The following is a 27,250-nucleotide window of genomic DNA, read 5'->3' as shown; positions in this document are numbered from 1 at the left end:
TTGCAGACCACAGCCTCAAAGGCAGCGGACCAGTTATGGAGCAGCGGTCTTTAGATCACTGCTTCATAACTGCTGTTTCCGGTGAGCCTGGAGGATCGTGCGGAAACAGGGGCATCAAGCTACATTCAGAACTTTATAATTCGGCCCCCATATGTTGTGTTAGATTGGGATCTTTGTTTTGTGACATATTTATATTATTTTTGTATTGTATTACCTCTTAATAAAAATTAAAACAAAAAATATATATATAGTTTTCAGATTAATTTAACATACATAGTTTAAAAACAAGTCAATTTCATTTGATATGACCTCCACTGGAGGATGCATATTATTACTGGCAAACGCATTCGTCATGTCCCAAGCATCCACAAATGAAACTTTGAGGTCTTTGAAAATGTCATTGATTATCAAATAATGAATGTATCCATGGAAATCACTGAACATTTCCTCTACTTTCTTAGTTACTCCACTGCTATTCTCAGTTTTAATGATGACTTTGGTGTCAGGGCTTCGCAGGAGCAGTTTTTCAATGGCCCGTCGAATATTGATCACTCTGCGGATGAAAGGTTCAATAGGGTAAGATCGGAAGTGCGCTCCAATTGTAAATGCAATCACTGTATAACTATCACCCCCAATCTGATCAATTTGATGTGGGATTGTGAATTCCTCTTTGAAAGTATGAAAAACCAGTGTTATAAAAGGGTTGGCGTGTTTCCTCCACTCTATTTTAATGTTGTGTTCAGTGTCCACTGAAAGAAGAGTCTTTGCCCAGTTACTTCCATGGAGGTCAAATGGTTTTAAACCTGCAGTTAATAAAAGAAAACGGGAAAAAGTTGGAAAGTGTTCATTATATCATAGTATAAGTAACGTGAAGAATATTATGTTTCAACTAGAATTTAGATCTATTATAATTTCCTTTCTATAAAATTACTTAAACAATGAAAATGCTAATTCAAGCATTGAAGTCGTGGAGTAAAAGACAAAATCAGTTTTTTGAAGTAAAGCAAAATTAAGTGTTGTAGGTAAAAGTGTTTAACCCCTTGGTTACCAAAGAGGATATTACAGTATTCTACAGTACTCAACGGACATACTGAAACAACTTCACCGGTGAAACATTTGTAGTTATTCTTATATTTTTATTCACTGCCAAAACTAAGTTAGACTGGATATTACAGTTTTTTATATACAAATACAACAGGCTTTTGCATTTTTAATGACTTCTCTTCTTCTTTTCAAACTCCAAAGATTCTGCTGCCTCCAGTGCTTCCCACTTCCTTCAAAATGCAAGCTCTTTAAATGATGTGTGCAGCCACTCCTGATAGGAGAATGCACGGTTAGCTGTGACTTCTGTGTTTTCAAATGAAGAAACAAGGACTATAAAAGCAAGGTAAGTATTTAGCCTATTTAAGTCATCTTGGTTCTTCAAATAATTCTTACTAACAATATTGGTGACTGAAAAAAATCCTATAACTTTAAATTATCTTATATATTACATTTATTCGAAGTTCCTAATATTTCCTGAAGATCAACAGCTGTGCTGTTCAAATCTTTGGTAATACAAATATACAGCTAGATTATGAGTTATGCGCGATAGAGGGTAGTTAACGAACGCAACAAAAGTTACGTCATTTCACCCTCCATAGCGCTGCCATTATGAGTTTTGAAACAGCCGGCTTGTGCGTGCGATGTGGTTGCATTGAGCTCCATACCACACAAAATACAAGCACTGTTTTAACGTGCTCATGCATGCTTTCCCCATAGACATCAATGGGGAGAGAGTGTCAGAAAAAAACCTAACACCTGCGATCGCGGGAATGAAAAGCTCCGTAACGCAGCCCTGTTGATTATGGGGAAAGTTACGTTTAAACCTAACACCATAACATAAACCCCACACCTAAACACCCCTAATCTGCTGCCCAAGACATTGTCGACACCTACATAAATCTATTAACCCCTAATCTGCTGCCCCCGATATCGCCACCACTTTACTAAAGTTATTAACCCCTTTTCCCCTGCACCCCAACATCTCTCACACTATAATACATCTATTAACCCCTATTCTGCTGCTCCCCAACATCGCCGTCACTAAATAAAGTTTTTAACCCTTAAACCTTTGGCCTCCTACATCACTACCACTAAATAAACCTATTAACCCCTAAACCACCCCCCTAAATTAAAGTATATTATCCCCTAAACCTAACACTAACCCTAAACCTAACACCCCCTAACTTTTACATAATTAAAATACAGCTAAATTAAAGTTACAATTATTATATACTAATAGTTACATTGTAGCTAGCTTACGGCTAGATTTAGAGTTCTGCGGCCAAAGGGGTGCGTTAGCTACGCATGCTTTTTTTTCCCCCGCACCTTTTAAATACCGCTGGTATTTAGAGTTCACAGAATGGCTGTGTTAGGCTCCAAAAAAGGGAGCGTAGAGCATATTTACCGCCACTGCAACTCTAAATACCAGTGTTGCTTACGGACGCGGCCAGCTTCAAAAAAGTGCTCGTGCACGATTCCCCCTAGAAAACAATGGGGCTGTTTGAGCTGAAAAAAAACCTAATACCTGCAAAAAAGCAGCGTTCAGCTCCTAACGCAGCCCTATTGTTTCCTATGGGGAAACACTTCCTATGTCTGCTACTAACACCCTAACATGTACCCCGAGTCTAAACACCCCTAACCTTACACTTATTAACCCCTAATTTGCCGCTCCCGCTATCGCTGACCCCTGCATATTATTATTAACCCCTAATCTGCCGCTCCGTTCACCGCCGCAACCTATGTTATCCCTATGAACCCCTAATCTGCTGCCCCTAAAACACCGCCGACCCCTATATTATATTTATTAACCCCTAATCTGCCGCCCCCGCTATCGCTGACCCCTGCATATTATTATTAACCCCTAATCTGCCGCTCCGTACACCGCCGCAACCTATGTTATCCCTATGAACCCCTAATCTGCTGCCCCTAACACCGCCGACCCCTATATTATATTAATTAACCCCTAATCTGCTGCCCCGCTATCGCTGACCCCTGCATATTATTATTAACCCCTAATCTGCCACTCCGTACACCGCCGCAACCTATGTTATCCCTATGAACCCCTAATCTGCTGCCCCTAACACCGCCGACCCCTATATTATATTTATTAACCCCTAATCTGCCGCCCCCAACGTCGCCTCCACCTACCTACAATAATTAACCCCTAATCTGCCGACCGGAACTCACCGCTACTATAATAAAGTTATTAACCCCTAAAGCTAAGTCTAACCCTAACACTAACACCCCCCTAAGTTAAATATAATTTAAATCTAACGAAATAAATTATCTCTTATTAAATAAATTATTCCTATTTAAAGCTAAATACTTACCTGTAAAATAAACCCTAACATAGCTACAATATAAATTATAATTATATTGTAGCTATTTTAGAATTTATATTTATTTTACAGGCAACTTTGTATTTATTTTAACTAGGTACAATAGCTATTAAATAGTTATTTACTATTTAATAGCTACCTAGTTAAAATAATTACAAAATTACCTGTAAAATAAACCCTAATATAGCTACAATATAAATTATAATTATATTGTAGCTATTTTAGGATTTATATTTATTTTACAGGCAACTTTGTAATTATTTTAACCAGGTACAATAGCTATTAAATAGTTAATAACTATTTAATAGCTAAAATAGTTAAAATAATTACAAAATTACCTGTAAAATAAATCCTAACCTAAGTTATAATTAAACCTAACACTACCCTATCAATAAATTAATTAAATACAATACCTACAATTATCTACAATTAAACCTAACACTACACTATCAATAAATTAATTAAATAAAATACCTACAATTACCTACAATTAAACCTAACACTACACTATAAATAAATTAATTAAATACAATACCTACAAATAAATACAATTAAATAAACTAACTAAAGTACAAAAAATAAAAAAGAACTAAGTTACAAAAAATAAAAAAATATTTACAAACATTAGAAAAATATTACAACAATTTTAAACTAATTACACCTACTCTAAGCCCCCTAATAAAACAACAAAGTGTTAGGGTTAGACTTAGCTTTAGGGGTTAATACATTTATTATAGTAGCGGTGTGGTCCGGTCAGCAGATTAGGGGTTAATTATTGTAGGTAGGTGGAGGCGACGTTGGGGGCGGCAGATTAGGGGTTAATAAATATAATATAGGGGTCGGCTGTGTTAGGAGCAGCAGATTAGGGGTACATAGGTATAATGTAGGTTGCGGCAGTGTACAGAGCGGCAGATTAGGGGTTAAAAAAAATATGCAGGTGTCAGTGATAGCGGGGGCGGCAGATTAGGGGTTAATAAATATTATGTAGGTGTCGGCGGTACTAGGGGCAGCAGATTAGGGGTACATAGGGATAACGTAGGTTGCGGCGGTGTACGGAGCGGCAGATTAGGGGTTAAAAAAATTGGTGGCGATGTGGGGGGGGGGGGGGGGGCTCGGTTTAGGGGTACATAGGTAGTTTATGGGTGTTAGTGTACTTTAGAGCACAGTAGTTAAGAGCTTTATAAACCGGCGTTAGCCCAGATAGCTCTTAACTACTGACTTTTTTCTGCGGCTGGAGTTTTGGCGTTAGATTTCTAATGCTCACTTCAGCCACGACTCTAAATACCGGAGTTAGAAAGATCCCATTGAAAAGATAGGATACGCAAATGGCATAGGGGGATCTGCAGTATGGAAAAGTCGCGGCTGCAAAGTGAGCGTTAGACCCTTTCCTGACTGACTCCAAATACCAGCCGGCGGTAAAAACCAGCGTTAAGAGCCTCTAACGCTGGTTTTGACGGCTACCGCCAAACTCAAAATCTAGGCCTTAGGTTTTATTATTATTTCACAGGTAAGTCTGTATTTATTTTAACTAGGTAGACTAGTTAGTAAATAGTTATTAACTATTTACTAACTACCTAGTTAAAATGAATACAAACTTACTTAAAAAACTACTTAGATCCTGTATTAGAGAAGAAATAGCAGATCTTCGTCAAGATTTTCATACCTTGGGCTTCAGAATAGAAGCATTGGAAGATAATGACTCAGCTATAAAAGAAGAACTAACTAATATACAAACAACTACGGAACAACAAGCGGATCTAATCTCTACTTTACAGGATTAAGTGGAAGACTTAGAGAATAGGAGTAGGAGGGAAAATATAAGGATCAAAGGGGTCCCTGAGTCGGTGACACCAAAAGAATTTCCAACCTATCTTACAGCTCTTTTTGTTTTTATGTTAGGAGACCCTGCATTAACAAATATTAAATGAGAGAGAGCACACAGAGCTTTGAGGTCAAGACTACCAGATACTGCACCACCAAGAGATATAAATAATAAAATTTAAAAGTTTCCTGAAGAAAGAGGAAATAATGACAGCTTCAAGGAAGAACCAACCAATTAAATTCAGAGGTCTAGAACTACAATTCTATGTGGATCTATCGCCAAGAACACTTCAGAAAAGAAAAGAATTTGCACCCCTTACTACTTTGTTAAGATAAAAAAAAAAAATTACCGATGGGGATTTCCGCTTTACATCTCAGTGATAATACATGAAGATAAAAGAATCACTTGTTCTAAATTAACAGAGATACGGAACTTCTGCAAAACCCTAGGAATAGATCAACCAGGTTAAAGACAGAACTGGCATTGGAAACACTAGGGGAAAATTGCAAGATAAATGGAAAACGATTCCCATTAAGAAAAAGGGAATTATTTCTAACCCCGATATACCACTGGAGATTCCAAATATCAGAGAAATGGGAACCCCAATAAATATGGAAAGAGAAGATTCTTTAAGAGATCAATAACTTTCTATTTAGTTTAGTAGAAGCTTAAGGAGAAGTATAGTTTTTGCTTTACTTTCTAGTGCTCTGTTCGCTAAAAAGTAGATATGATTATTTTTAATATGCTGGATATACATTAAATAAATACATATGCATATTAGAAATTTGAAAATGATCTTATGTGGATTATGAAAGTCACTATAAGCACTTACTTTATATTGATATCATTTATATAACAAACAAAGAAGGTGGTCTCCAAGGTCCTTCCTTAACTTCACTCTCATAGAGAGATGCAGTTTTGGCTTCTTTTGGAAGTCATTCATAGTGTTTTTTTTTTATTTTTTATTATTTTAATTTTGGGTATAAATTATATCACATATTAATTACCTGGATGTCTAGAATTATGTAGAATAATATTATATACGATTAAAGCCGATTTACATCGATACAAGTTATGTATTTATTCTTTCAAAGGTTTAGACATCGTCAGCAATATATAATACAGAAATCTAATTATCATCTAGAACATGGCTCATATTAATAAACAACAATTAACTTTAATTTCACAGAATGTAAAGGGTTTTAATACACCACAAAAAAGGAAACGAGCATTTCTAGATTTTAATCTTAAAGAGGCAGACATTTTGATGCTTCAAGAGACACGCTTTAGACCAAAGTATTTTGAAACTAACCTTGATACCTGTTATCATAGCTCGTACAATTCTAGACAGAGAGGGGTTAGTATTATACTTAGGAAAGGGATACCATTCCTGTTACATAAAGTAGATAAATATAAAGAGGGTAGATATTTTAATGTATCGGAGTTTAGTAACAATTATAAATATATATGCACCTAATCAAACTAATATTGATTTTTTCAAAAATATATTTAAAAGAGTATTAGACTTTACTCAAGGAATGTTAATTTTAGGAGGATATTTAAATTTCCCTTTTGACTCAAAGTTAGACTCATCTACTTCAAAATCTACAGTCCCACAAAAAATAATTAAAACTATTTGGTCTCGGGGGGGCGGAGCCTACACTCACTGCGGCTGGTCGCATCTTTGTGAAGCTCTCTGGACTGGATTCTAAGTTCACTAACTAAATATAACCAAATTTAGAATATTTATTGCCTTGCATTAGATATATATCAAGATGAGCAGATTTCCTCTAGGAGCTGATGGTTTGATGGAGTCTATGCCTATGTTCTCTGAGGCAGCTACGGGACAAGCTTGATATCAGGTCTGGAAGCCATTTTCTTTCTGTGTAACTACGCAGCAATCTGTGATATAGCAACAGATCCTGAATGAGTTATGGACTGTAGGTCTGGGGCTGCCGTACTATAACCCCCCCTGAACTCCGGGGTTACGATATCCTATAATAGGATACAGTAGAACTTTCTTTTTGACATCCTATGTGACAAGGGACATATTACATTCGATCAAGCATCATTTACAATGGCGCTGGATACTGAACTGATTCTCAGAGAAATGAAAACCATGCTGGATGCCCACTTTAAAGAGCTATGTGCAACATTTAAAGAGGAATTTGCCTCCCTAAAAGACATATGCATCAAAGCAAAGGGAGAAACGCAGCCTCCATTAAAATTGCCCACCAAACCTTTTACATGCCTATCCCATGTTCCCATGCTAAACCAAACGGGGAAGCCTCTTCAAACTTCACCAACTCCCTGAAGCGCAGATTTGGTAGCTGCGAGAGTACCGTCTGACAAATCGAAGCGACTGGCCGATCTGAAGTGGAGAGCTGCACTAGTGGGCTGCACTGAGAGCTTCGGGGTTAAATCTGTGGTAGGAGAGGTGCCGCGATTGATTCAAGTTAACAGCCTGGACCCCCAGAGGCCTGTGTTATCCGAAGCTGATGAGGTGCCTGCCCTCAGCCACTCCTGCAAGGGATTTGGGACTGCACATAGAGAGGATGTTAAGAAGCAGAACCGGGCTCCATTTAAATCTAAATCTACAAGGAATGCCTACCACAGCTTGTCAACTACTAGCCGACCACTCATCACTGTGACCAAAGTTGGAGGGGGGAAAGGCAGAGAGCTCTTTACTATCTTGGATATCCTGGGCAACATCGCAGCAGGTCGCTCATATGCGACGGTATGTGGAACATTTACTTCTTGTGCTCAGGATCCCTCACTGAACTGAGCCCTTTACAGGTCCCCCGACACGGAGTGGGCTAAGGAGATCTGAAGTTGTGCAGCCCTGCATATGGGATTCACTATTCGGACCGTAGAGGAGCACGTATCCTGTGGAGTACCTTTTAACGTTATTACAGGGCATCATTAGACCGGCTCTGGGTGTACGATATAGTGAGTTGCTATTATTTTTCAGTGACATTAGCATTTTGTTAAGGAGAACCTAGGAGATGTTTACCTACCTGCTGTTGCAATTGAAGAGAGCGGTCAGGGTTCATTACCGGATCCAGAAGTAACAAACCTTAGGGACATTGGCTAGATGTTCTGTACGGCAGATCCCTGAGTTCAACATCTCTTAAGTGATTACTGTGGGGATCGTTAGAAGGACTTGTTTGGTTGCTTTTGGACTGTGAAATGCCTGCAATAAGGCTAATTACAAAGATAAATCTGTGTTTTAGGCAAGATAAAATGCTAGTTATTTCCTTGTTTTTTCTATTCCTTTGCGCTCCCTATTTCATTATATTCCTTTGTTTGAATGTTTGAAAATGCTGTGCTGCGTTAAGCAAATAGTTGTAATTGTGCCTGCTACCTATCATATATATTCTCCCCATATGTGTGGAACCTTACATGTGCACTTATGTATCTGCAATGCATATGAAAATACCTGTCTTGTTCGCTTAAGAAACGATCCTTTGAATGATGGGGCACCACTCATGGAGATCTTTATACTCACTGTGGATATGTTTTATATGTGGGGATGGTAACTTATTCATATAGAACGCTCTCCCTCACATTAGGCTGTTATTTACATGTGCTTTTTGTAATTCTGCCATATTTTAGTCTGCATTTGGACCATCCTGCTATACCTAGACTATCTGTTACTTTATGTCTTGGGGGTATCAGAGAGATAAATGTCTTGGATGCCTATGTGTTTAAATATTTACAAAGCGGCACAGACCTATCTTATGAATTGTGGCTTTTAGTTACTGTTTCACTGTTGCCCATCGACAGTAGTTGTTGTTGCTTAATTTCACCACTAGAGGGGAGTCTTAGCCTGCTTCCAAAGCATTTCATGTGTATTTATATTAAACCTGCATGACACTTGCCGGACACATTTCTATACAGATCTACAGTCCTGAGATTCTATAGCTGCTTTCATAATTGCTGGGCTCCTTGTTACTTATACCTCCTGAGTTGTAATAACCATAGTTGATTAAGGTCTGTAATCCACTCAACACTAGGCTGCTATTTGTAATGATGATTTAGTTACATTGCCCATTTTTGTGAGTATATTTGATTTTTGTCTCTCTGTGCCCCTAATAGAAGTACAGATACTATTTTTGTGTTCCAAACCTGCTTCTTAGCTTCTATTAAGCTTCTCTTACCCATAAATTAGGGCAATGTGTATGGTAACACCTTCTTTCTATAATTATAAACTTGGCCTTGTTATTTTTATAGTTTGCTAGTTGATTGTGCCACTTTGAGGGTATTTTTGATTTAGAGGTGCTTTTAGTTAATAGGGGTGTTTAGTTCATACCTCGTCTCTACAACAGTTAGAACTCTATAGTACCTTAGGTACCAGCACATTTATATATATATATATATATATTTTTTTTTTGTATCCATAATAAACGTTTGGCAACATAGTTCCAGGTATTCTGGTCAGCTTTGTTTCCAGGGTTGACATGGTCCTGAGTGCTTGATAGGTGCTCCCCTGTTTATATATTTCTAAGGTCAGAGCATTCTCAGATAACTAACTTGATATTGACTAATAGCAATACTTGATATAGTCTGTTTTGGGGTAATGTATAAAATTTGCTTATAACCGATATAAACATTCAAGGGAATATTTTCAGTCACACTTTTGTCTTGAACTAATATGCCCTATATTTAAATATATTACTCCAGCTTAGAGATAATCTCCAAATTTATTTAGAGGTAATGTGTTCTCTGACTGCCGCCCGTATACACAATGTAATAAGCATATAGTAATCCTCTGGTTGATGGACATTACGAAAGCCTGCTCATTTTTGGTTTTTCTTGTTATAATGTTGGTTTCCTACCCCCCCCCCCCCCGCATGTGTTATACTCTGGCACATGTGAGTATGTTAATTCTCTTTGTCCCCCCCCTTCCTCCCCCCCCCTCCTTCCTTTTCTGTATACTAGCATATAGAGTGTCCAATTTGATGATGGATAATAATATTTACATACTTCTCAACAATATAGATTGTACATTTGTCCATTTCTATATGTCAGTGCTCCTATATTCTATGTATGTGATAATGCTAGCGCATTCCTGTGCGGTTTCCCTTGAAACATACCGCGTTCAAACTAATATGTTCTCTAGATATTTTGTATGCTGACGTATAGAATATTCAGTTTGATGATGGATAATAATATTTGCATAGTTCTCAATAATTTAGACTGTACATTTGTCCACTTTCATATGTCAGTACTTTTATATTTTATGTTGTTCTAAAATTGAAAAAGTGAGGTTAAGCTTATTTCTTATTTGGTTGGATTATTCTGTGATGAAACAGAAATGACTTTATGTGTTTAATAATGTGCATATTGTGTTTTTTTCTTTTTTTCTTCTGTATTCATGCATATTGTGATATATCACAGTGGTGCTGTATTGTGACTTTAACCTCAATAAAAATTATTAAAAAAAACAAAAAAAAAAAAAACTATTTGGTCTCTTTTTGCTAACAAACATATATATGATACATGGAGATACCTTAACCCTAATAAAAGAGACTATTATTTTTTTCTCATATCCAAACAAAACATATTCACGCCTTGACTATATATTTCTGGATCAAAAGTGGTTGCAGTTTATTAATAAAGCCTACATTAGTCATACCTCATGGTCAGATCACTCAGCAATGATAATTTCTTTGGATTGGCCCACTAAACCAAATATCCCCTTTTTGTGGAGATTAGATGATTTTTTGTTGTCTGATCCAGTCATCATACAGAAACTCTGTATGTAACTCCAAGAATTTTTTAGCTTAAACAAATCACCGGAAGTGACTCCATCAACATTTTGGGAGACACATGAATGTTATATTAGGGGGGATCTTATAAAACTTAATGCTTACTTGAAAAAACAAAAAAGGTAAACATATAACTCACTAACTTTGGATCTATCGAGATTAGATCACCTACATAAACTTTATCCTAAGGATGAAAATATATTAAAACAATTGACAGACATCAGACAGTCATTACAAAGTCAGTTAAATCAACAAGCTTGCAAATCAGCTTTCTATTTAAAAAGGAAATTTTTTACTGAAGGTAATAAATCTGGAAAACTATTAGCAAGGGCCCTTAAAAGAAGAACCTTAAATTTTATGTGCATGAAGTAAAAACTAAAGAAAGGAAGACTGTTAAAAACATTAAGGAGATAGGACAAACTTTGAGTAATTATTATTCAGAACTGTACACTTTGGAAGACAAATTTTCTATAGAAGACTTTGTAAATGAAAGTAAGGAATACATTCAAAAGGCAGACCTACCGTATCTTACAATAGATATGAAAAATATCTTAGATCAACCAATAACAACTAAAGAATTAATAGATACTATCAAAAAATTAAAAGTGGGGAAAAGCCCTGGCCCATACGGTTTAACTGCAAAATATTATAACATTTTTCAGAATATACTTATTCCCCATTTATTAACTGTTTTTCAACAAATAGTTTTAGGAAACCCTTTTCCATCAAGTATGTTAGAAGCTAGAATAGCTATCATACCAAAACCGGGGAAGTCAATGGAGTCCCAGACGGCTAGATTTGGAGTTTTGTCGGTAAGGACCCGCGTAGCTAACGCTGGCTTTTTTCTGGCCGCACCATAAAAATAACTCTGGTATTGAGAGTCCACATAAAGGCTGCGTTAGGCTCCAAAAAAGGAGCGTAGAGCATATTTAACGCAGCTTCAACTCTCGATACCAGAGTTGCTTACGGACGCGGCCAGCCTCAAAAACGTGCTCGTGCACGATTCCCCCATAGGAAACAATGGGGCTGTTTGAGCTGAAAAAAAACCTAACACCTGCAAAAAAAACGCGTTCAGCTCCTAACGCAGCCCCATTGTTTGCTATGCGGAAACACTTCCTACGTCTGCACCTAACACTCTAACATGTACCCCGAGTCTAAACACCCCTAACCTTACACTTATTAACCCCTAATCTGCCGCCCCCGCTATCGCTGACCCCTGCATATTATTATTAACCCCTAATCTGCTGCTCCGTAAACCGCCGCTACTTACATTATCCCTATGTACCCCTAATCTGCTGCCCTAACATCGCTGACCCCTATATTATATTTATTAACCCCTAATCTTCCCCCCACAACGTCGCCTCCACCTGCCTACACTTATTAACCCCTAATCTGCCGACCGGACCTGAGCGCTACTATAATAAAGTTATTAACCCCTAATCTGCCTCACTAACCCTATAATAAATAGTATTAACCCCTAATCTGCCCTCCCTAACATCGCCGACACCTAACTTCAATAATTAACCCCTAATCTGCCGACTGGAGCTCACCGCTATTCTAATAAATGTATTAACCCCTAAAGCTAAGTCTAACCCTAACACTAACACCCCCCTAAATTAAATATAATTTACATCTAACGAAATTAATTATCTCTTATTAAATAAATTATTCCTATTTTAAGCTAAATACTTACCTGTAAAATAAATCCTAATATAGCTACACTATAAATTATAATTATATTATAGCTATTTTAGGATTAATATTTATTTTACAGGTAACTTTGTAATTATTTTAACCAGGTACAATAGCTATTAAATAGTTAAGAACTATTTAATAGTTACCTAGTTAAAATAATAACAAAATTACCTGTAAAATAAATCCTAACCTAAGTTACAATTAAACATAACACTACACTATCATTAAATTAATTAAATAAAATATCTACAATTACCTACAATTAAACCTAACACTACACTATCAATACATTAATTAAATACAATACCTACAAATAACTACAATGAAATAAACTAACTAAAGTGCAAAAAATAAAAAAGAACTAAGTTACAAAAAATAAAAAAATATTTACAAACATAAGGAAAATCTTACAACAATTTTAAACTAATTACACCTACTCTAAGCCCCCTAATAAAATAACAAAGCCCCCCAAAATAAAAAATGCCCTACCCTATTCTAAATTACTAAAGTTCAAAGCTCTTTTACCTTGCCAGCCCTGAACAGGGCCCTTTGCGGGGCATGCCCCAAGAAGTTCAGCTCTTTTGCCTGTAAAAAAAAAAACATACAATACCCCCCCCAACATTACAACCCACCACCCGCATACCCCTAATCTAACCCAAACCCCCCTTAAATAAACCTAACACTAAGCCCCTGAAGATCATCCTACCTTGTCTTCACCATACCAGGTTCACCGATCCGTCCTGGCTCTAAAATCTTCATCCAACCCAAGCGGGGGCTGGCGATCCATCTTCCCGCGGCTGAAGAGGTCCAGAAGAGGCTCCAAAGTCTTCATCCTATCCGGGAAGAAGAGTAGATCCGGACCGGCAACCATCATCTTCCAAGCGGCATCTTCTATCTTCATCCGATGAGGACCGCCTCCATCCTGAAGACCTCCACCGCGGACCCATCTTCATCCGGCAACGTCCAACTGAAGAATGACGGTTCCTTTAAGGGACGTCATCCAAGATGGCGTTCCTCGAATTCCGATTGGCTGATAGGATTCTATCAGCCAATCGGAATTAAGGTAGGAATATTCTGATTGGCTGATGGAATCAGCCAATCAGAATCAAGTTCAATCAGATTGGCTGATCCAATCAGCCAATCAGATTGAGCTCGCATTCTATTGGCTGATCGGAACAGCCAATAGAATGCGAGCTCAATCTGATTGGCTGATTGGATCAGCCAATCGGATTGAACTTGATTCTGATTGAATGATAGAATCCTATCAGCCAATCGGAATTCGAGGGACGCCATCTTGGATGACTTCCCTTAAAGGAACCGTCATTCTTCAGTTGGACGTTGCCGGATGAAGATGGGTCCGCGGTGGAGGTCTTCAGGATGGAGCCGGTCCTCATCGGATGAAGATAGAAGATGCCGCTTGGAAGATGATGGTTGCCGGTCCGGATCTACTCTTCTTCCCGGATAGGATGAAGACTTTGAAGCCTCTTCTGGACCTCTTCAGCCGCCGGAAGATGGATCGCCAGCCCCCGCTTGGGTTGGATGAAGATTTTGGAGCCAGGACGGATCGGTGAACCTGGTATGGTGAAGACAAGGTAGGATGATCTTCAGGGGCTTAGTGTTAGGTTTATTTAAGGGGGGTTTGGGTTAGATTAGGGGTATGTGGGTGGTGGGTTGTAATGTTGGGGGTGGGTATTGTATGTTTTTTTTTACAGGCAAAAGAGCTGAACTTCTTGGGGCATGCCCCGCAAAGGGCCCTGTTCAGGGCTGGTAAGGTAAAAGAGCTTTGAACTTTAGTAATTTAGAATAGGGTAGGGCATTTTTTTATTTTGGGGGGCTTTGTTATTTTATTAGGGGGCTTAGAGTAGGTGTAATTAGTTTAAAATTGTTGTAATATTTTTCTTATGTTTGTAAATATTTTTTTATTTTTTGTAACTTAGTTCTTTTTTATTTTTTGTACTTTAGTTAGTTTATTTCATTGTAGTTATTTGTAGGTATTGTATTTAATTTATTTATTGATAGTGTAGTGTTAGGTTTAATTGTAGGTAATTGTAGGTATTTTATTTAATTAATTTATTGATAGTGTAGTGTTAGGTTTCATTGTAACTTAGGTTAGGATTTATTTTACAGGTAAATTTGTAATTATTTTAACTATTTTAGCTATTAAATAGTTCTTAACTATTTAATAGCTATTGTACCTGGTTAAAATAAATGCAAAGTTACCTGTAAAATAAATATTAATCCTAAAATAGCTATAATTTAATTAGAATTTATGTTGTAGCTATATTAGGATTTATTTTACAGCTAAGTATTTAGCTTTAAATAGGAATAATTTATTTAATAAGAGTTAATTAATTTCGTTAGATTAAAATTATATTTAACTTAGGGGGGTGTTAGTGTTAGGGTTAAACTTAGCTTTAGGGGTTAATACATTTATTAGAATAGCGGCGAGATTCGGTCGGCAGATTAGGGGTTAATAATTGAAGTTAGGTGTCGGCGATGTTAGTGAGGGCAGGTTAGGGGTTAATAAATATAATATAGGGATCGGCGATGTTAGGGCAGCAGATTAGGGGTACATAGGGATAATGTAGCTGGCGGCGGCGTGCGGACAGCAGATTAGGGGTTAATAAGTGTAGGTAGCTGGTGGCGACGTTGTGGGGGGCAGATTAGGGGTTAATAAATATAATATAGGGGTCGGCGGTGTTAGGGGCAGCAGATTAGGGGTACATAAGGATAACGTAGGTGGCGGTCGGCAGATTAGGGGTTAAAAAAATTTAATCGAGTTGCGGCGATGTGGGGGGACCTCGGTTTAGGGGTACATAGGTAGTTTATGGGTGTTAGTGTACTTTAGAGTACAGTAGTTAAGAGCTTTATTAACCGGCGTTAGCCCAGAAAGCTCTTAACTACTGACTTTTTTCTGCGGCTGGAGTTTTGCCGTTAGATTTCTAACGCTCACTTCAGACACGACTCTAAATACCGGAGTTAGAAAAATCCCATTGAAAAGATAGGATACGCAATTTACGTAAGGGGATCTGCGGTATGGAAAAGTCGCGGCTGAAAAGTGAGCGTTAGACCCTTTTTTGAGTGACTCCAAATACCGGAGGTAGCCTAAAACCAGCATTAGGAGCCTCTAACGCTGGTTTTCACGGTTACCGCCAAACTCCAAATCTAGGCCCTAGTGACTACAGACCTATTTCTCCGTTAAACTTGGATATAAAAATATATGGGGAAATCTTGACTACTAGAATAAATAATTTATTACCCTATCTTATTCATCTTAATCAAGTGGGTTTTGTTTTAGCGAGAGAAGCACGGGACAATACTAATAGAGTTATATAGATTTTAGAATTCATAAAGAATGAAGGTATCCCGTCTGTTATTTTAGCGATAGATGCTGAAAAAGCCTTTGATCGGCTTAATTGACAATTTTTGCGCCTTACTTTATATCAATTTGGCTTTAGTAAACAATTTGTTGAACAAATTTTTTCTTTATATAACGCTCCCTATGCAACCGTCAAATTTAACAACTCTTTATCAGTACCATTTAATATAAGTAATGGGACATGACAAGGGTGTCCATTATCACATATATTATTTGCAATAGCAATTGAAGTTATGGCATCCAAAGTGAGGCAAAATGAGAAAATCCATTTTGTTAATGTAGGTGATATTAGTTTTAAAATTTCATTGTATGCAGATGATGTTTTATTCACACTCTCTGAACCAGCTCAATCTATCCCTGCAGTTTTAAATACACTTAAAGATTATGGCAAATACTCCAACTTTTCTATAAACCATTCGAAATCAGAACTTTTGAGTTGCGGATTAGATAAAGCTAATCTACAGTTAATTACACAGAACACTAATTTAAAAATAACTTCAATTACTATAAAATATTTGGGGATTACGATAGCAAATAATCAAAATGAACTAGTTAAACTAAACTAAGATAAATTGTTTAAAGAAACTCAAATCGAGATAAATAGGTGGAAAAATAGATACCTTTCTTGGTTGGGTAGAATCCAAGCCGTAAAAATGACTATTTTGCCGAGATTGTTATATTTATTTCAGACACTACCAATCCCTTTACCAATTTCTTATATTACTAAATTTCAATCTCTATTAAATAAATATATATGGCATGGAACTACTCCAAGAGTATCTAAAGTAACCCTGTATCTTCCTAAGGCTAAGGGGGGGGGGGGTTGGGGGTACCTTGTCTATTGAAATAAAGGAGGGCATCAATACTACAAAGAATTATCGATTGGTATAAGAATATAGAACAGAAAGAATGGGTGCAATTAGAGCATAATTTAATACAAATTAAACAATTAGAAGGTAAATGTTGGTTACCAATAAAAACATGGCCTAAAATAATGCAAGGAAACCCTATTTTAAAAGAATTACTACGAACATGGAATATCATTCTTAAACTTAAAAACCCATTCACAACAATTCCATCCCCACTTACACCTATTATACTAGATGATTCTCTATCATTTAGCGAATATATAGGAGAAATCAATATACAAACTTTGGATGATTCTTTACATTTTATATTCTTATGAATGGAAATATACTTAAGTCAAAATTAGAATTAATTAATAATGGGGTGAAGATATTTAACCCTTGGTTTAGATATCTTCAGCTCAAATCATTTTTAACTACACATCCAAAGAAACAAGACTTAATTAGACAAAGGTCCCCTTTTGAAGTAATTTGTTCAGGAAATCAATCAATAAAAGGTACATTATGACTTATATATAAAATAATAACCACAGCCACAACTTCAGAGTTACCATTGTATACTAAAGCGTGGTCATGAGAACTTGTAATACCACCTATTGTAGGTATTGTATTTAATTTATTTATTGATAGTGTAGTGTTAGGTTTAATTGTAGGTAATTGTAGGTATTTTATTTAATTAATTTATTGATAGTGTAGTGTTAGGTTTAATTGTAACTTAGGTTAGGATTTATTTTACAGGTAAATTTGTAATTATTTTAACTATTTTAGCTATTAAATAGTTCTTAACTATTTAATAGCTATTGTACCTGGTTAAAATAAATACAAAGTTACCTGTAAAATAAATATTAATCCTAAAATAGCTATAATATAATTATAATTTATGTTGTAGCTATATTAGGATTTATTTTACAGGTAAGTATTTAGCTTTAAATAGGAATAATTTATTTAATAAGAGTTAATTAATTTCGTTAGATTAAAATTATATTTAACTTAGGGGGGTGTTAGTGTTAGGGTTAGACTTAGCTTTAGGGGTTAATATATTTATTAGAATAGCGGCGAGATTCGGTCGGCAGATTAGGGGTTAATAATTGAAGTTAGGTGTCGGTGATGTTAGGGAGGGCAGGATAGGGGTTAATAAATATAATATAGGGATCGGCGATGTTAGGGCAGCAGATTAGGGGTACATAGGGATAATGTAGCTGGCGGCGGCGTGCGGACGGCAGATTAGGGGTTAATAAGTGTAGGTAGCTGGTGGCGACGTTGTGGGGGGCAGATTAGGGGTTAATAAATATAATATAGGGGTCGGCGGTGTTAGGGGCAGCAGATTAGGGGTACATAAGGATAACGTAGGTGGCGGTCGGCAGATTAGGGGTTAAAAAAATTTAATCGAGTTGCGGCGATGTGGGGGGACCTCGTTTTAGGGGTACATAGGTAGTTTATGGGTGTTAGTGTACTTTAGAGTACAGTAGTTAAGAGCTTTATGAACCGGCGTTAGCCCAGAAAGCTCTTAACTACTGACTTTTTTCTGCTCATTTCAGACACGACTCTAAATACCGGAGTTAGAAAAATCCCATTGAAAAGATAGGATACGCAATTTACGTAAGGGGATCTGCGGTATGGAAAAGTCGCGGCTGAAAAGTGAGCGTTAGACCCTTTTTTGAGTGACTCCAAATACCGGAGGTAGCCTAAAACCAGCATTAGGAGCCTCTAACGCTGGTTTTCACGGTTACCGCCAAACTCCAAATCTAGGCCCTAGTGACTACAGACCTATTTCTCCGTTAAACTTGGATATAAAAATATATGGGGAAATCTTGACTACTAGAATAAATAATTTATTACCCTATCTTATTCATCTTAATCAAGTGGGTTTTGTTTTAGGGAGAGAAGCACGAGACAATACTAATAGAGTTATATAGATTTTAGAATTCATAAAGAATGAAGGTATCCCGTCTGTTATTTTAGTGATGGATGCTGAAAAAGCCTTTGATCGGCTTAATTGACAATTTTTGCACCTTACTTTATATCAATTTGGCTTTAGTAAACAATTTGTTGAACAAATTTTTTCTTTATATAACGCTCCCTATGCAACCGTCAAATTTAACAACTCTTTATCAGTACCATTTAATATAAGTAATGGGACATGACAAGGGTGTCCATTATCACATATATTATTTGCAATAGCAATTGAAGTTATGGCATCCAAAGTGAGGCAAAATGAGAAAATCCATTTTGTTAATGTAGGTGATATTAGTTTTAAAATTTCATTGTATGCAGATGATGTTTTATTCACACTCTCTGAACCAGCTCAATCTATCCCTGCAGTTTTAAATACACTTAAAGATTATGGCAAATACTCCAACTTTTCTATAAACCATTCGAAATCAGAACTTTTGAGTTGCGGATTAGATAAAGCTAATCTACAGTTAATTACACAGAACACTAATTTAAAAATAACTTCAATTACTATAAAATATTTGGGGATTACAATAGCAAATAATCAAAATGAACTATTTAAACTAAACTAAGATAAATTGTTTAAAGAAACTCAAATCGAGATAAATAGGTGGAAAAATAGATACCTTTCTTGGTTGGGTAGAATCCAAGCCCTAAAAATGACTATTTTGCCGAGATTGTTATATTTATTTCAGACACTACCAATCCCTTTACCAATTTCTTATATTACTAAATTTCAATCTCTATTAAATAAATATATATGGCATGGAACTACTCCAAGAGTATCTAAAGTAACCCTGTATCTTCCTAAGGCTAAGGGGGGGTTGGGGTACCTTGTCTATTGAAATAAAGGAGGGCATCAATACTACAAAGAATTATCGATTGGTGTAAGAATATAGAACAGAAAGAATGGGTGCAATTAGAGCATAATTTAATACAAATTAAACAATTAGAAGGTAAATGTTGGTTACCAATAAAAACATGGCCTAAAATAATGCAAGGATACCCTATTTTAAAAGAATTACTACGAACATGGAATATCATTCTTAAACTTAAAAACCCATTCACAACAATTCCATCCCCACTTACACCTATTATACTAGATGATTCTCTATCATTTAGCGAATATATAGGAGAAATCAATATACAAACTTTGGATGATTCTTTACATTTTATATTCTTATGAGTGGAAATATACTTAAGTCAAAATTAGAATTAATTAATAATGGGGTGAAGATATTTAACCCTTGGTTTAGATATCTTCAGCTCAAATCATTTTTAACTACACATCCAAAGAAACAAGACTTAATTAGACAAAGGTCCCCTTTTGAAGTAATTTGTTCAGGAAATCAATCAATAAAAGGTACATTATGACTTATATATAAAATAATAACCACAGCCACAACTTCAGAGTTACCATTGTATACTAAAGCGAGAACTTGTAATACCACCTACAAGGAAAGAATGGAATATAATTTTTCAACGTCATGCAAAAACTTTAATATCATCTAGTATACAAGAGACAAATTATAAATTACTGATGAGGTGGTACTTAACCCCTAATAGGGTCAAAGCGATATTTCCTAATTCTTCGGGACAATGTTGGAGAGAATGCGGAGAGAGAGGTACGTTGTTACACATATGGTGGTCATGCCCAATAATATTTAATTATTGGTCTTCAATAACAACAGAGATAAATAGATTACTATCGATACAACTGCCTTTAGAACCTACAACAATTTTATTGTATAAACCTATATTAAAATTATCAACAGAACACGATAGAGCATTGTAAATACTTTTGAATAGTGCGAAACAGATAATACTAAGACTATGGAAACATAAAAGAGCCCTGACAATAATGGAATGGCAATTGCAAAAACTACATTATCAATTGATGGATCGGATGGATTTATATTATAATATAAGAAATATTTTACAAATAAAAGTATAGGAGCATATCTGCGGTACTAGATTGAAATGAGCCTAGAGAAAATAGGTAATATGAAGAAGAATAATTAAAAATATTATGTTGCTGAAGATGTTATATTATATCATATTAGTTTAACCTTTACATGTATTTTTTGTGTAATTTGTGGCAATTTTTTTGTTTTTGCAAGTAAAGGTATAGGATCATACCTTTGGTATGAAACTCAAACGATCCTAGAGAGAATATGAAGAAGATTAATCAAAATTATATGTTGCTGAAGATGTTATATATTATATATTAGTTAAATTTTTCTATGATTACAATTACCCATAGGTGATATTTTTCGTTAGGCTTTATATACACTTTGTATTTTTAATTAATATGCATTGTTAAGGAAAATTTATTAGATGACGGCGATGGATTTCATAGAACCTTATGGGGTCTTTTTGTGGACTATTATGTACTTTAATATTTTAAACATGAGGAAAAATACCTAGTGGACATTTGAGTCAAACTTGACTCATTATGTTTTGTGCTGTTTATCTATTTTCACTATATTGTTAAATATCAGTATGTTAAAGTGTTGAATAAAGCCTTTAAAAAAAAAATTAATACAAACTTACCTGTGATATAAAACCTAAGCTACCTTACACTAAAACTTAAAATTACAAAAAAATAAAAAAAAAACCCACTAAAATCACAAACAATAAAAAAACAAGTTTTTATCCAAAAATAATAACAATTATTCCTATTCTAAAACTAATTTTAAAAAAACTCAACCCAAAATAAAAGAAACAAAATCTATAATAATCTACCAATAGCCCTTAAAAGGGCCTTTTGTAGGGCATTGCCCTAAAAAAATCAGCTTTTTTTTCAAAACAAAAATACAAAGACCCACTAACATTACAAACCCCCACCCCCCAAAATAAAAAAAACTTTCTAAAAAAACCTAATCTACCCAATGCCCTGAAAAGGGCATTTGTATGGGCATTGCCCTTAAAAGGGCATTTGGCTCTTTTTCTTGCCCTTAAAAGGGCATTTAGCTCTTTTAAGAAATGCCCAAACCCTTATAAAAAAAACACCATAAAAAAACTTAAAAAAACCTAACACTAACCCCTGGTAAGGTACTCACAGTGGCTGAAGTCCCGATTGAAGGATCTTCATCCCGGTGGCTCAATCTTCATCCAGCCGGTTCCATCTTCATCCATTGTGGGACCAGCATCTTCTTCATCCCTGCAGAGGTGGAGTGGTCGATGTGCGGAGGCAGAGGTCCAGACAAAGGTCCAAGGCAGAGGGCCAGGTGGAGGTCCAAGGTGGAGGTCGAGGCGAAGGTCCAAGGCGGAGGTGCAGGTGGAGGTCTAAGGCAGAGGTCCAGGTGGAGGTCCATTGATCTGACGTGGAGGTCCTCTTCATGCGATCATTTAGCAGCCCTAATTCCTATTAGCTGATTCAAAATGTTTAGCCAAAAGCAATGCAATGGTACCCCCATTATATAAGGGGTACCTTGTATTTCAATCCTCAGTGTGCGGTGGACGATCGCATGAAGAAGACCTCCACATCGGATTGAAGGACCTCCGCCTGGACCTCCTCCTTTGACCTTTGCCTGGACCTCCACCTTGGACCTTCACCTGGACCTTCGCCTCCACACATCAACCGCTCCTCCTCCGCAGGGATGAAGAAGACGCCGGTCCCGCAATGGATGAAGATGGAGCCGCCTGGATGAAGATGGAGCTGCCAGGATGAAGATCCTTCAAGTGGGACTTCAGCAGCTGTGAGTACCTAAATAGGGGTTAGTGTTAGGTTTTTTTAAGGTTTTTTGGGGTGTTTTTTTTTAAATAAGGGTTTGGGCATTTCTTAAAAGAGCTAAATGCCCTTTTAAGGGAAAGAAAAAGAGCTAAATGCCATTTTAATGGCAATGTCCATACAAATGCCCTTTTCAGGGCAATGGGTAGATTAGGTTTTTTTTAGATAGTTTTTTTTATTTTGTGGGTTTGGGGGGTGGGGGGTTGTAATGTTAGTGGGTCTTTGTATTTTTGTTTTGAAAAAGAGCTGATTTCTTTAGGGCAATGCCCTACAAAGGGCCCTCTTAAGGGCTATTGGTAGTTTATTATAGATTAGATTTTTTTTTATTTTGGGGTGGTTTTTAAAAAAATGGGTATTAGAATAGGTATAATTGTTATTACTTTGGATAATTTGTTTGTTATTTTGTGTAATGTGTTTTTTTTCTTTTGAGGTGTTATTTTTTTTTTTTTTTTTTTTTGAATTGCCCTTTAATTTTTTTAATGGGCAGCAGCAATGCCCATACAATTGCCCTTTCCAGGGCAATGGGTAGATTAGGTTTTACTTTATTTTTATTTTGCGGATTTGGGGGGTGGGGTTTGTATACTGTTAGGGGGTGTTTGTTTTTCTTTTGTTGCAAAAGAGCTGATTTATTTAGGGTTTTTTTTTAAACAGGGTATTAGAATAGGAATAATTTTTATTGTTTTGGATAATTTTGTTTGTTACTTTTTGTAATTGTAGGTTTTTTTATTTTTTGTAATTTTAGTGTTTTTTATTTTTGTAATGTTAGGTTTTAGTGTAAGGCATCTTAGGTTTTATTTCACAGGTAAGTTTGTATTTATTTTAACTAGGTAGTTAGTAAATAGCTAATAACTATTTACTAACTAGTCTACCTAGTTAAAATAAATGCAAACTTACTTGTGAAATAAAAATAAAACCTAAGCTAGCTAGCCTACAATATAACTATTAGTTATATTGTAGCTAGCTTAGGTTTTATTTCGCAGGTAAGTATGTATTTAGTTTTAAATAGGTATTATTTAGTTAATAATTGTAACTTTAATTTAGCTCTATTTTAATTATGTTAAAGTTTGGGGATGTTAGGGTTAGGGTTAAGGTTAGGTTTAGGGTTAGGTTTAGGGGTTAATATAGATTAATTTAGGTTGTTGCGATGTCGGGGGCTGGCGGTTTAGGGGTTAATAGGTTTATTTAGTGATGTGGGAGGCCAGAGGTTTAGGGGTTAATAACTTTATTTAGTTGTGGCGATGTCGGGGAGCGGTGGAATAGGGGTTAATAGATTTATTATAGTGTGGGAAATGTTGGGGTGCGTGGGGGAATAGGGGTTAATAAATTTATTATAGTGTGGGGGATGTCGGGCAGTGGCGGAATAGGGGTTAATAAATTTTATTATTGGCGGCGATGTCGGGAGCGGCAGATTAGGGGTTAATAAGTTTAATATAGAGTTTGCGATGTGGGAGGGCCTCAGTTTAGGGGTTAACATGTAGTTTATGGGTGTTAGTGTACTTTGTAACAGTTTAGTTATGAGTTTTTATACGGCTCTTATAGGGTGTAACGCAAGTTTTTTATTCTCACCGCAAAACTCGTAATGGCAGCGCTATGGGAATCCCATGACAATTGTGTTACAGGCTAAAAGGGTTGCGGTACAGCTATACCGACAAGAGTCGATGGCTGCGTTGCTGTTTTAACGCTGAAATTACATCAAATGACATACCTTATAAACACTTTGGCGTTTCAAGCCACCATTCCCAAAAAGTGTATAACCTTCCATGCTAAAACCACAGTTAAAATACCCGCGGTTTGAGAAACTAGATGACACGTATTACGTCAGTGGCTAGGGGCTTGACTTCCTATTAAGTGTATGATTTATCAGGTACGATGTATAGATGTGCATGACCGGAGATATACAGAGATCACCCGGTCCTAAACAGGGAGAAAAAAATGTTTTAGTTATTAAATAAAAGTAATATATACCGTCTTTGGTGTTTTATTAATAAGTGATATGGAAAAACATTTCAAATAAATGATTATAACAGATTCAGCATTATGTCATCAATGTTGTAGCATTTATATCGCCTGCCTTATATTGAATGTATGCCCTAACATCAACGTTATCTCAAGATGGCTTGTTACAATATTACTTAGATCATTATGCAAAAAAGCAAAAAAAAAAATGCACACAAATATTGTGGTACCTAGGGACCGATAAAGTTGAAATTTAAATTCTAACACCCAATTAGGAATCCATCAAATGGTTTGTCAAAAGTCATATTAATAAAATAGAGACAAATCTAAATGTGTGTTCAGTCCCTTTGGATGCATTGTGCCTAATCTGTGTATCCACTGGGCTTCTCTTCTCAAGAGCTCCTCGTCCCTGTTACCCCCCTTTTTTAAAGGGGTATCCTATTTATAACCATAGTTCTAAGCATGGCTATGGTGTGTTTAGTCTCTAAAAAATTGCGGGCCACAGGTTGATCACTTATGCATCTCTATAAGCAGCTCTGATGCTACTTTTGAGGTTGGTGAGGCGGTCCCTGAAAGATGTACAGGTCTTGCCTATGTAATATTTTCCACAAGGTCTAATGATGATTTATACCATGTAGTCTGAGTTACAGGACAGTCTGTGCCAGATGTTAAATTTTTTTGATCTAAAGGGATGAGTAAATGAGTCACCAACTATCATGTTGTTGCAGGTGACAACACTGCCGCATTTAAAACTCACATGAAATATCATGTTTAACCAATAGTGTTTTAAGGCTACTGCCTTTCTTATACACCATACGAGGAGGTTTAACTCCAGAAAATGGTACGGATGGGTCTTCAGACAATATAAACCATTTTTTTGCCAAAGTTTTCTTAACTATTGGACTGGCAGGGGTGTATGTGGTGATTAAATTGATCACCTGATCTTCTGGGGTTTTTTTCCCTGACTTTGGAAATAAGCTTTCTCTGAGCAATCTCATTCCACACTCTAGTGATATCAGAATCCTTATAACCTCTTTGACTAAACCTTTCTTTCATGAGTTTATATTGCAACAGTTTATCTTTCTCATCTGAGTTATTTGTTATGACCCTTAATAGCTGTGATTTCAGGATACCAAATTTTAATTGTGGAGGATGAAAACTTTGAAACTTAAGAAGAGTATTTCTGTCGGTGGCCTTGGAGTGTAACTTTGTTTGTAACTTACAATTATTATCTATCAGGGTTTTATAGATACAGAGATCAAGGTACTTTATCTCATTTTGATCAAATTCCATTTTAAACTTGACATTGGTTAAATTCTCATTTAGTTTTTTTATGCCATTTCACAAGCTCAGGCTCACTGCCGCCCCATATGATTAACTAATCGTCAATATATCGACGGTATAATAAAATGGTAGGGTTATTATCTAAGAAAACATGATGACATAATGTTGAATCTGTTATAATCATTTATTTGAAATGTTTTTCCATATCACTTAACACTTGTTACGGGTTTCTTATTAATAAAACACCAACGATGGTATATATTACTTTTATATAATAATCTAATACATTTTTTTCTCCCTGTTTAGGACTGGGTGATCTGTGAATATCCGGTCATGCACATCTATACATCGTACCTGATAAATCATACATTCAATAGGAAGTCACGCCCCTAGCCAATGACGTAATTACCATCATCTAGTTTCTCAAACCGTGGGTATTTCAACTGTGGTTTTAGCGTGGAAGGTTATACACTGTTTGGGAATAGTGGCTTGAAAAGCCGAAGTGTTTATAAGGGATGTCATTTGATGTGATCATAATAAGGGAAACATTTTGAATATAGCATGAAATCTTTAGTCCTATACAAAGAAATGTGCAACAAATCTGGTTATAACAATGAGAAACAATATTGCAACAGAGAGTGAATAACTATAAATGAGTGCTAACAGGGTGTTCTTTAAGGTAGCGATTGTTACAGAGAGTAAGGTGTTATATATGTTTGCCAATACAAGGTTTCTAAATGTAGCAAAAGACAATATACTAACAGCATAAGATTAGGTGTAGAATTCAGTAGAGATAGTTACATTTACATTTAATGAGCATAAATCTCTTAGTATATCAATTAATCTTGTTTGATACACATTATAAAGGACACTATATGTGAAGTAGTACTGTTTGTCAATGCACATATATATAATGTGGTGGTAAGCTGGAAATGTTAACAAATTGTTTTGTATAAATAAGGAGATAATAGTTAGGGATGATAATTGAAGTTTTTTATATATATATATATATTCCTACTCATGTTAGTGTGTATATAAATTTTGTACATCTGACTGATTTGTAAGTATTATACTTATAGACTGCCTTGAAAAAGGCTCACTGTGGAGCCGAAACGTCGACTTTTGTGATGCAACATTGTTAATAAAAATATCACTTTAATACAATCAAGACCCACGAGTGCCCTCCATTTCACATTTGTATATATACATATTTATATACATCTATATATACATACATATACTGTACATATTTATATACATCTATATATACATACATATACTGTACATATTTATATACATATATATATATATATATGTATATATATATACATACATATACTGTACATATTTATATACATATATATATATATATATATATATACATACATATACTGTACATATTTATATA

General features: G+C 35.8%; 1 protein-coding gene across 1 annotated transcript in view; it reads right to left on the bottom strand.

Annotated features, from left to right (window-relative positions):
* Positions 1-248: 248 nt before the first annotated feature.
* LOC128639046 (NXPE family member 4-like) overlaps positions 249-27,250 on the bottom strand; it is a 130,142-nt gene continuing 103,140 nt past the window's right edge. The window contains exon 6 of the mRNA XM_053691186.1: positions 249-803. Within this exon, the coding sequence (XP_053547161.1) occupies positions 265-803 (539 nt within the window). The 3' untranslated portion in view covers positions 249-264. The remainder of the gene's footprint in view (positions 804-27,250) is intronic.

This window comes from Bombina bombina, chromosome 8 (genome assembly GCF_027579735.1).
Source record: "Bombina bombina isolate aBomBom1 chromosome 8, aBomBom1.pri, whole genome shotgun sequence".
Lineage (NCBI taxonomy): Eukaryota > Metazoa > Chordata > Amphibia > Anura > Bombinatoridae > Bombina > Bombina bombina.
The sequence above is the reverse complement of the archived record's forward strand: the minus strand, read 5'-3'. Positions and strand labels throughout refer to the sequence as shown.